This window comes from Malus sylvestris, chromosome 6 (assembly GCF_916048215.2).
Source record: "Malus sylvestris chromosome 6, drMalSylv7.2, whole genome shotgun sequence".
Classification (NCBI taxonomy): Eukaryota; Viridiplantae; Streptophyta; class Magnoliopsida; order Rosales; family Rosaceae; genus Malus; species Malus sylvestris.
In genome coordinates this window covers 7503504-7515438 of record NC_062265.1, presented here as the reverse complement: position 1 = coordinate 7515438, position 11935 = coordinate 7503504, and the positions used below count along the sequence as shown (strand labels likewise).

At 39.8% G+C, this 11935-nt stretch overlaps 1 protein-coding gene across 1 annotated transcript; it reads left to right on the top strand.

The window, feature by feature from the left end:
• The first annotated feature begins 8786 nt into the window (after positions 1-8786).
• On the top strand, positions 8787-9365 carry LOC126625420 (uncharacterized). The gene has a single exon (XM_050294519.1). The coding sequence runs from the start codon at positions 8787-8789 to the stop codon at positions 9363-9365; it is 579 nt and encodes a 192-aa protein (XP_050150476.1).
• The last annotated feature ends 2570 nt before the right edge of the window (positions 9366-11935 follow it).

Here is an 11935-nt window from a genome sequence, read left to right as displayed (position 1 = left end):
CATTTTTTTGGTTTTGACCCTGACGGCAGGGCTGGGGGCCTTTATATTTGCTAAAACTCTGGAACCATTAATCTTAATGTCATTGATGCTTAGTCTCATTTTATTCATGTGGCAATTAAAGATGTTAGAAGGAACATTGAGTACTTTGCTACTTTCGTGTATGTTTTCCCACAAAAAACACTTCAAATTAATATGTGGCAAGAGTTGCTGTGCTTGGACCCGAAAGGTAAGCCTTGGATGTTGTAGGGGATTTCAATAGCATTATTAATGTAAAGGCTTCTGGTGCATATTAACAACTTAATAAATTTTTTAAATGCGGGTCATCTAATTTCGTTAGGGGCTTCTGGTGCTCCTTTTACCTAGACAAATAAACACTCGGATAATACCTTAATTTTTTAAAGACTGGATAGAGTAGCTGCTAACTCGGAATGGCTACAGTTGCATGGTAACTATAACTTGCATAATTATCCCATTTTTGGGTCAGATTACAGACCTCTTTTGCTATTAATGGTACTCAATTAAGAGGGCCAAAAAATTCGTTTAAATTTGAGGCCATGTGGTTAGTGCACCCTGAGTTTAAATCGTTTGTACATGATGCTTGGAAGTGTGGTGATAACCTGACCCCTATGGATGCCTTTAGATGTTGTCTTGGGTTGCATAAGTTCCTTGCTAAGTCGTGGAATCGAACTACTTTTGGTGTTAACATCAAGGAAAAACAAATTGCTGGAAAAGATTGATAAGTTACAAAAGGAATTATTGTGACGACCCGTCCGGAATAAATATATATTTTCTCCTCGAGTATTTAAAGTGACGATAATGCCCTTGAGGCTTAATCATGTGGATGTACATATGCGTATTTAAATTATTTTTCTCGCTGACATAATTAAATTATACTCGTCGTCACGAGCCAGTGGACGCGAGATAAGGTTTAATTGGGTTCGTAACGCGAAAGTTACGAACGTTAGAATACAATTGGATCAAATAGGAAAATAAAACTTAGATCAATCGTGATCATTCCTTTTTTTTTTTAGCCTAATCAGGATTGGGTTGAAGTAGGTTTTGGGCTAATTGGGTTTTCCCTTTCTTTTTCCCTCTTATGGCTGCCTAATAGGGAGCCTTTGATATTTTCTTTCTGCCAACCCCATAACCTACACACACACACACACACACACACACACACACACACACACACACACACACACACACACACACGTGCAACCTTCTTCTCTCCTCTTCCTTCTCAAAATTTCCTTCCCGTCCGTACAACTGTGATCTCCAACTCATAAACATCATCTAAACACCACAGATTAAACCTTTAAGGACCTGGCTGCCTAATAGGGAGCCTTTGATATTTTCTTTTTGCCAACCCCATAACCTACACACACACACACACACACACACACACACACACACACACACACGTGCAACCTTCTTCTCTTCTCTTCCTTCTCAAAATTTCCTTCCCGTCCGTACAACTGTGATCTCTAACTCACAAACATCATCTAAACACCACAAATTAAACCTTTAAGGACCTCCATCGTGTTCCTCGTAAGCTCATGATCCCATTTATACCATTTGTTCGACGTAAGGACCCCGAGAACCCTGGATCTCTGAATTTTGGCGAGGAGTCCAATTTCCTTAAAAATGATCAAGGAACATTTACGTGGTTTTGAGGCTCAAAAAGGTATCCACGCAACTCCTCTAGTGTTTTAGACTAGTTTTGGTTAAGGTTGAATGTCGGAATAAGCTTGACTGTGGGTTTCCAGGTTTAGCTGGTTTTCCAAGGATATTTCCAACCAATTTTAGTTAGATTTTGGACTTTAAATAGGTAAGGTTGTGTTCTCCATGTTGAGAGCTTCAAATCCATATAAAATTCGTGAATTTTGGTTGAAAAATGAGGAAGAAATTAAGATTGAAAGTTTTTCCAGAAACCGGCGATGCAGCGATGGCTGGCGTCGGATCCCGGCGAAGCTTCGGAGAAGAAAAGAGAATATTCAGTCAACTTTGATAGAATATACTAACGACGTCAGGTATATACAATAGAATATTCTATTATTTAACGAAATATTCTCTAAAGGCGTTAAAGATTTCGTCCAACGTGCCAAGCGCGTGACCTCGTATAGTCAGCACGTGAAGGTGCGCGGGATATCAGAAATTTTTTCTAAAATATGGGGATGCTCATGGTGTTTAGTAGGCCACGATGGTATATTCAAACACCCCAACTGAGCAACGTATGAGAAGTTATTACATGGTTTTGATTATGTACTTTCGAATTAACGATAATTTAGTTGTTTCGCATATAGGTGAGACATTCCCGGAGGACGAGCGTAGCCAGGTGAGACTCGGGGGTTACGACCCTGCTACTTGCCAATGAGTGGGCTTTTGGTTTTCTATATATACGTATATATGCTTTACGTTTCCCATAAATTTATTTTAAATGGATTTACGATTTTAAATGCCATGTCAATTGCATTATGCTTTAGAGTATGCATTAGTATAGATATGCATATTGTTGCTTGATGCCGCGGACGCCCAGGTAAGATTCAGGTGAGTATATATTAATGATAGTGGATGCATTGTTTGTGATTATATGTAGATGCATTTAGAGCTCATTATCCTGCACCCCGGTGTTAGTGCTCTCATCCGTGGCCAGGGCACAATCATTCACGTGATGTTCACCTCCCGCACCGCATGCTCACCTTGGATCCAAGTTTGGTGCACAGCTCTGTCGTACAGACCACAATAGGTGGTTCTGACTTGTAGGTGACAGGCGATTTATTGCATAGCCTTCATGTGATCGTAACACTTGAGCGTACTTATTTACACCTAGCCCTGTCGTACAGACCATAATAGGTGGTTCCGACTCGTGTGCAGGCATATTTGATGAGCTATAGGTTCATTCGTACAGGTCACGTTAGGTGACTTCGGTTGGCATATCATTTATATTGATTTATTTCACTTGGCTTACTTATTTCATTGATGAGACACTTAACATGGCATATACTTGGTTTTCATTACTCTCAAGCATGATTTCTACATACGTATGTATTACTATTTTCTGGAAAACTATACGGGTTTTACCGTGAAGGGTTATTACTTTTGGAAAGAGAAATGGTTTTGAAAAGCTTTGTTTTTGCCCACTCATGTTTTATGTTTTGCGCCTTTCCAGGTTCTAGGTAGAAGTTCATGTTGGTGGCTTACGAGGATTCTATGGCAGTTCTGATAGACTTCAAATAATGTAGGAACCTTCTTTCTTTCATGTCCTATATAATTAATACTTAGCCTGCTGGACTGCACTTAGGTTACCTATGCTCTGATTATGTGTAGCTATACTCTAAACATCTCCACTCACACTTATTTACTTGTCTAGTGTGAACTAGCTAATTGGTTTTTAATTACTCACATTTTCATATCACTGTCACTTCCGCACTATGCTTATGGCTACGTCACCCTCACGTGACGGCTAACATGCCTCGATTCCGGTCGGGGTGTGTCAGTTTGGTATCGGAGCCTAGGTTTGGCAGTCCTACATATTTTGTGAGTATTTTAATCATTTTGATATTTTATGTCAGAACCATGCCACCTCATAGAGAGCTACATACTTCATATGAGTCTAATTTTCCCGATATTGCCCAACTTGGTGAAGCCATTACTAATGCCATTTAGTCCTCACTTCATCCTCCCTAGAGGACTCCCTTGGAGATTGTATATGACTTAAAGTTGAATAATTTCATTGGTAATAAGGGTGCGTTTGGTACGTGGGACGGGACGGGACGGAACGGGACGAGGCGTTCCGTCCCGCGTTTGGTGCGCCAAAAATGGGTGGAACGGGCTGTTCCACGGGACAGATTTTGGGTGTTTTTGCGTTCCACCTCCCCCCCTGGAACGGGTTTGTTCCACGTCTGTGGAACACAATGTTTAACCATTTTAAGACAAATATACCCCATGTCTTTTTCAAAAATTACACCTTCGTTCCGTCCCGTCCCGTCCCGTCCCGTCCCGTCCCGTCCCGTCCCGTTCCGTCCCGTCCCGTCCCGTCCCGTCTGCGTACCAAACGCACCCAGGGGCCCGAAGAAGCTGAGCGTTAGCTCAACCATGTTGAGACGACTACTTGGTTTTTGGGAGAGGAGGCTGCATCCTGGTGGAGGCAGGAATCTTTTCAGTTGTCACCGGAAGAAGCAGCAGATTAGGAGGTTTTTAAGCAGTTATTCCAGAAGAGATTTGTACCCCCAGAGTATTTGGATCGTAGGAGGCAAGAATTCTTGCATTTAAAGTAGGGGAAAATGTCAGCTAATGAGTATTACCGGAAGTTCACTGATTTTTCCCGTTATTGTCTAGAGATTGCTGAAAATCCTGCTGAAATGCTTTGACGATTTAAGTGGGGTACTCGAAAGAAGTGGCGTTCCATGGCAACTACTACTCCCTGTTCCACATATCAGGAGTTTTATGAGGTTCTACTTTAGGTTGAAGATTCTGAGAACGCTCCAAATGATAGCGAGGAGGAGGAAGAAAAAGATAATAACCAGAAGAAAAATAATAATAAAGATAAAGGCCAGTCATCGCAAGACGCAGAGTTTTAAAAGAAGTGGTACTAATTATGGTTCTTCTAGTGGGGGCTCGAGTTCCACTGCACCTCGGAGAGGCGGCCGGTTTTCAGAATGTTCCCGGTTCTAGAGACAAAGAGATTCTAACAGTTCAGGTGTTCCATTATGTCATAGGTGCAATAATCAGCATTTGAGGGAGTGTAGACGAGGTAGTAGTAGATGTTTCACTTATGGCCAGATGGGACATCGGGCTATCCAATGCCCGTAAAACCAGCAGAAGCCTCAGCCACCTGCCTCGCCACCTCCAGCTTTTATTCAGCAAGTCCCAGGGCTTAGTGGCTATACCCTTACGGGTTATGGTGGAGCATATCATTATCAGGGAGATATAGCTCCATATTCTAGAGGGTCGTATCAGTACCCACACGATCCATATCATCAGAGTGGTTACGTTAAGTACCTAGGAGGTTACACGCCATATCCACCATATCCACCATATCCTGGAGGGCAGTCCTAGAATGTTGAGGTTGCTTCTAGCAGTGCAGGATCATCGAGGCAAACTAACCAGCCTGGTCAGGGACGTGGTTTGAAGGGACATGGAAATCAAGCTAACAGAGGTCGTAGAGGCTGACAGCAGACGCAGGGTTGTGTCCATCATATCACTTTGTAGGATGTTCAGAACAATCCTGATCTTATTATGGGTACGTTGAATATTCTTGGCCATTTTGCTAGAGTATTAATTGATTATGTTGCCACACACTCTGTTATTTCTCATACGTTTGTTCAAACGATGCAACCCTACCCCACATCCCTTGGTTATGAATTAGAGTTATCGATGCTTAGAGGCAAGACATGTTATGTTAGCTGGGTATATCAAAGATGTCTTGTTCTGGTGGAGGACATCGTTATGCCAGCTAATCTTGTTTCATTACACCCAGCCCTATCATACAGACCACAATAGGTGGTTCCGACTCGTGTGCAGGCATATTTGATGAGCATATCATTTATATTGATTTATTTCACTTGGCTTACTTATTTCATTGCTGAGATACTTAACATGGCATATACTTGGTTTTCATTACTCTCGAGCATGATTTCTACATACGTATGTATTAAGGGAAACTATACGGGTTTTACAGTTAGGGGTTATTACTTTTGGAAAGAGAAATGGTTTTGAAAAGCTTTGTTTTTGCCCATTCATGTTTTCTGTTTTGTGCCCCTCCAGGTTCTAGGTAGAAGTTCGTATTGGTGGCTTATGAGGATTCTACGGTGGTTCTGAAAGACTTCAAATAATGTAGGAACTTTCTTTCTTTCATGTCCTGTATAATTAATACTTAGCCTGCTGGACTGCACTTAGGTTACCTATGCTCTGATTATGTGTAGCTATACTCTAAACATCTCTACTCGCACTTAATTACGTGTTTAGTGTGAATTAGTTAATTGGTTTTTAATTACTCACATTTTCATATCACTGTCACTTTCGCATTGCACTTATGACTACGTCACCCTCACGTGAAGGCCAATATGCCTCGATTCCGGTCGGAGTGTGTCAGTTCTCACGTGAGTTCCCATAAACAAAATTGTGAGGGTGTGGCCAGGGCTCAAATCGGACAATATCATGTTACGGCTGAGTCGAGCTCGGGATGTGACAATTATTGGGTGACCATAACTCCAAAAATATTTCAAGGGAATTGTTTGACAAGATCAATTTAGAATCGTAATTAAATGGCAAACTATCCTAGGTCCTCAAAGAAGAGGAGGTAATGTGGGCTTAGAAAGTGCGAGCAGATTGGCATAAGCTCGGGGATAAAAACACTAAATACTTTCAGTTGAATGCAATGGTGAGAAGGAAGCCGAATGAAATTAACAAGGTAAGGGATACAAATGACATTTGGTGGAGTAAAGGTGAGGGCCTTGAACAAGTTTTTGTGCAGGACTTCAAGCTGCAGTTTATATGTTTTGAGGCTCCGTCACCCCAGATGCTGGCCTTAGTTCCAAATTAAGCCGTGCATTTCTAATGAGCAAAATACCAATCTAACCTCTCCCTTCTTGGTGGCGGAAATTTGGGATGTTGTTAATAGTATTGGAGCTTTGAAAGCGCCATGTCCCGATGGTATTCATGCTAGCTTCTATCAAAATTGCTAGGAGATGGTGGATAACTCAATTTGTAATATGGTGAAGGATTTCTTTGTTAACAATTCTAGCCTTAGACTAATTAATCACACTAACATTGCCTTAATTCCTGAAGTTGATAATCCTGAGACAGTGAATAACTATGGACCTATCAACCTTTGCAATGTGAGTTACAAAATTATTCTCAAAATTATCATTACAAGGTTAAAGCCGCTCCTTAATTCTTGCATTTCGCCTAATCAAGGAGTTTTTGCGCCAGGTAGATCAATTCATGATAACATCTTAATTGCCCATGAATTGTTCTTAGGATTTAACAGGAAAAAAGGAAGAACAGGTGTTATGGCGCTGAAGCTAGACCTAGAGAAAGCTTATGATCTTCTGAATTGGGATTATATAAGGTACATGCTTTTAAACTTTGGTTTTAGTGTTAGGTGGATTAATTTAGTCATGGAATGCATCTCTTCCACATCGTTCTTGGTCAACATTAATGGTGACTCCCACTATTATTTTTCCCCAAGTAGGGGTATCAAACAGGGGGACCCTCTTTCTCCTTATATATTTATTTTATGTATGGAACTGCTCATTCGAAACCTTAATGAACTGGCTTGTATCCCTAAGTCTAATGTTGGAGTGCTAACTTTCCTATTTGGATATAAAGTTTCCAATTTATGTTCGTTGATGATTGCCTTCATTATGCTAAAGTTACCCCTAGAGGCGCAAGGATAGTTCTTGAAGCTCTAAATAACTTTGCAAATGCTTATGGTCTAAATATCAACTTTCATAAGTCCTTTCTGTATTTCTCTAGTAACTCTACAAGTCATACAAGAAATGAAATTGTCCATATTCTTCAAATTCAACATAAAACTACGATAGGGAAATATTTGGGGATCTATAATATAGTTTTCGGAAAGACCCTATGAATGGGAGTGAACTGCTAAGAAGGGTCAAGCAGAAATTAGCAGGATGGAAAGCAAACTCTTTCTCGAAGGCTGGAAGGCTCACCCTTGTTAACTCTAATCTTACAGGTATGCCCAATCATGTCATGTCTTGCTTTAAATGTTCCTACAAAATAAACAACATGTTGAATAAGGAAAGCAGGGATTTCTTCTGGGGTAAGGAGAGGAGATGCAACCGTGTGAGCTGGAAAGTCATATGTAAACCTAAAAGTGCGGGTAGTTAGGTGTTTGTAACCTTGATCGTTTTAATAATGCTTGCCTTGCGAAATTGGGGTGGAAAGTCCTTTCTGATGATAATAACTGGTGGGTGAATATTGTTCGAAGAAAGTATTTAAGAAATGATGAGTTCTTGAGCTCCAACCATCACTCGATGGCTTGGAAAGACATTTTGGGTGCTAGAGAGATGATTAAGAATGGTATGAGATGATCAGTGAGTGATGGTTGGAATATTTTATTCTGGACCCATAATTGAGTTTTTCCTCATCCCATTTACCATCTTATTCTGTAAAACCGTGGTAATCAAATCAATGGGATCTTAAAGTGGAAGATTTTATTGATAATCGTAGATGGGATAAAGAAAAGTTAACGCAACTTGTTGATAATTATATTCTCACTAAGATTTGTAGTATCCTTATTCCCTTACATCAGACTGAAGACAGGCTGATTTGGGGCCCTCTGCTAATGGTAAGTTTTAGATTAAGTCAACCACTTGGTTGCAAATGGATAACCAGGCCCTGTCGCACGTGCAAAATTTCATCAATATTCTCTGGAAGGGAACCATTCCTACTAAAGTCAAAATCTTCGGGTGGTGTCTTATCAAAGTTAAGCATCAAACTAGAACTCGTCTGAGTAGGTTTATGAATAATATAGATACGAGTTGTCCTTTTTGTAAAAACAATGGGGAGGATCAAAATCATATCTTTTTAAAGTGCAATTTTGCGAGGCAAGTGTGGAACTTGGCAAATGTGATTTGCTGAGATATGCTCCTACTAGTGACAATGTGGTGGACTGGTTGAATACTCTTCCTCATAAGGATGGGAGGGAGTTAAGTACCTTTGGTAAAGCCTTAATGATCTGCTGGTAAATCTGGAATGACAGAAATAGTATAATTTTCAGAAGTGAGAATCCTATCTGTAACTGTACTTTCATTAGGGCCATGGCGGTGGCAAATGAGTTCTTTAAGGAAAATGTGAGTGGTAGAGTTCGAGTTGAATCCATGAGTTCGAGCGATATTATTAAATGGCGTAAGCCACCTAACCTACCTGTAAAAATCAATTTTGATGGGTCTATTATTAATTCAGTTGCTACTGGAGGTTTTATGATCAGGAATGAGTTGGGGAACCCTCTAATTGTGGGAGCGTTAAACTTGGGGCAAAATACCATTAATGTGGTTGAGCCCTTAGCTCTTCGAGAAGCTATCTGTTGGGCGACGAGTAAGAATCTCTCCCATATTATCATTGAGAGCGACTCCAAGCTGATCATTGATTATGTTCAAGGGAAGTGCGAGATGCCTTGGAACTTGAGATCTATCCTTGAGGATGTCAAGTGGTGCGTCGGCGGTTTTCAGGAGGTTAAATGGTGTCATATCTTTAGGGAAACAAACTTTATGGATGATGCTTTAGCTTCTGTTGGTATTAAGTCTGCTAATCTTTGTATTTCGGATGCCTGCATTCCGTTCGAAGCTAAGCCTACTCTTTTATTTGATACTCTTGGAACTGGTTGTACTAGAGGTTAGCAAAAAAAAAAAAAAATATCAATGATAATAATGTAGGGGTAAATATTGTAATTTTGTAAAATATGTGGGTATATATACTTGTCATTTGAAAAATACATTAAATGGACACATATTACTATGCTTTGGAAAAAAAAACACTTTTTTTAGAAGCATGGTAGATTCTGCTTCTCTTTTTCTATGTTTTTCTACTGTCATTAACAACATTTTTTTTTAAAACACTTCTTTTTTATTTTTTGTTTTATCAAACACATTTGATGTTTCAAATTTTTTAATAAGCTGCATTTTTTAAAAGCACCACAATCTCAAACTAGCCCTTAGATATAAAATATTGTTGGGAAACAATCACCATTTATCAAATATTATTGAGAAATGATCACGATTTATAAAGCGTTAATTGAGAAAAAGTTGCTATTTTTAAAATGTTTATTGTGAAACAATTACTATTTCTAAAATATTAATTGAGAATCCTTAACCAAGCTAGAGTCGTAGTGACACACCCCGATCGAGATTGAGGCATGCTGGTCGTCACGTGAGGGTGACGTAGCCATGTGCACAGTGCAGAAGCAATAATGATAGCAGAGAATACGAATAAATGAAAACCAACTCATAAGAGTACTAGTTAAGATAAGTGCTGGAACATGTGTGAATACACAATCAGAGCGTAAGTAGCCTAAGTTCGGTCCAGAAAACCAGTACTAATCAAACGACACCCAAAGATGCCTTACATTTGTGATAGTCTGTCAGAACCTCCACTAATCCTCTTAAGCCACCAACGAACAAGCTTATCTAAAACTTACATTTGTTGGGGCTTCTGCTGATTATGAGTGCAATGTGCAGCCTTATGCCCCATATATCCACAAGTATAGCATGCACTGCTGCATCTCTTACACTCCCCAAAATGCCTATTATTACACCTGTGGCATAAAGGAGTACCTGAACCACTAAAGTCCCTATGCCGCTGAAATCTAGGGCCTTCAAAAAATCTATCAACTCTCATCTGCACATTAGAGCTCAAACCTCCACTAGAAGAGCTAGAACTGACACCACTTCTCTTAAAAGTCAGGGTCTTACGAGGTATCTGAGATAAATGACCTTTACCTTTATCATCTCGCATTTGGTTCCCGTTCTTTTCTTCTTCATCTTCACTTTCACTAGGCATGTTCTCTGAGTCTTTAATCCGTAGTAAAACCTTATAAAACTCCTGGTCAGTGGCACAAGGAGTCGATGTCGATATAGAACACCATTTCTTCTTAGTACCCAACCTGAAACGACTAAGCATCTCAACTGGATTAGCAGCAACCTTCAGATCATATCGAGACAAATTAGTGAACCTCTTGTAATACTCATTCGTTGTCATCTTTCCTTGTTTAAGATGTATAAACTCTTGTTTCTTGCGATCAATATACTCATGGGGAATGAACATTTTCTGAAACAACTGTTTAAACACTTCCCAATCAGTTGCTACCTCTGGTGACATCTGATAAGACTCTTGTCTCCACCAGGATGCAGGCTCCGAACCCAGAAACCAGGTAGTCGTCTCGACCCACCTATCAGGAGGAAGATTCCCCTGACTCTGCATCACAAGGAAAGTCTTCTAGACAGGATTAAGCCACTTCTCCGCTCTCTCATGTCCTTCATTACCCATGAAATGATTCAGCTTCAGGTTATACACAGTTTTAAGAGGTGTCATTTGAGGAGGATGGAGCAAAGACTGAATGACATTAGCTATAACTTCCCCTAACTGAGCAATATCAGGGAAACTAGGCTCAGCTGAGTGACGTGGCTCTCTACGAGGTGGCATAGTTCTGACAATAGACATCACAATGATTAGATTATTCAAAAGATATACAGGACTGCTAAACCTAGGCTCTGATACCAAACTGACACATCCCGACCGAGATTGAGGCATGCTGGCCGTCACGTGAGGGTGACGTAGCCATATGCATAATGCAGAAGTAATAATGATACCGTATACGAATAAATGAAAAAAAAAATCATAAGAGTACTAGTTAAGATAAGTGCTAGAACATGTGTGAATACACAATCATAACGTAAGTAGCCTAAGTAGCTTAAGTTCAATCCAGAAAATGAGTACTAATTAAACGACACCCAAAGATGCCCTACATTTGTGATAGTCTATCAGAACCTCCGCTAATCCTCTTGAGCCACCAAAGAACAAGCTTATCTAAAACCTGGAAGAGCGCAAAACAGAAAGTGTGAGTGGGTAAAAATAAAGCTTTTCAAACCTTTTCATTTATCAAATGCTCTAACCCTTCGCCGTAAAACATGTATAACTTTCCCATAAATGGAATATAAACATATATATATATATATATATATATATATATATATATAAACATATATATATATTCAAATCATGCTTCACATATCCATATTCATAAGTATGCCATGCCAAAATATAAAACAGAATAAGTAACTCAAGTGAAAATAAATTCATGGAAAAATAACATATTAGCCGGAACCCTTGCAGAAGTCTATACGGCTGAATTTATAGCTCATTAGTCAATCTAGCCAGAGTCCCTGCAAGTGACCTATACGGCACTACATTG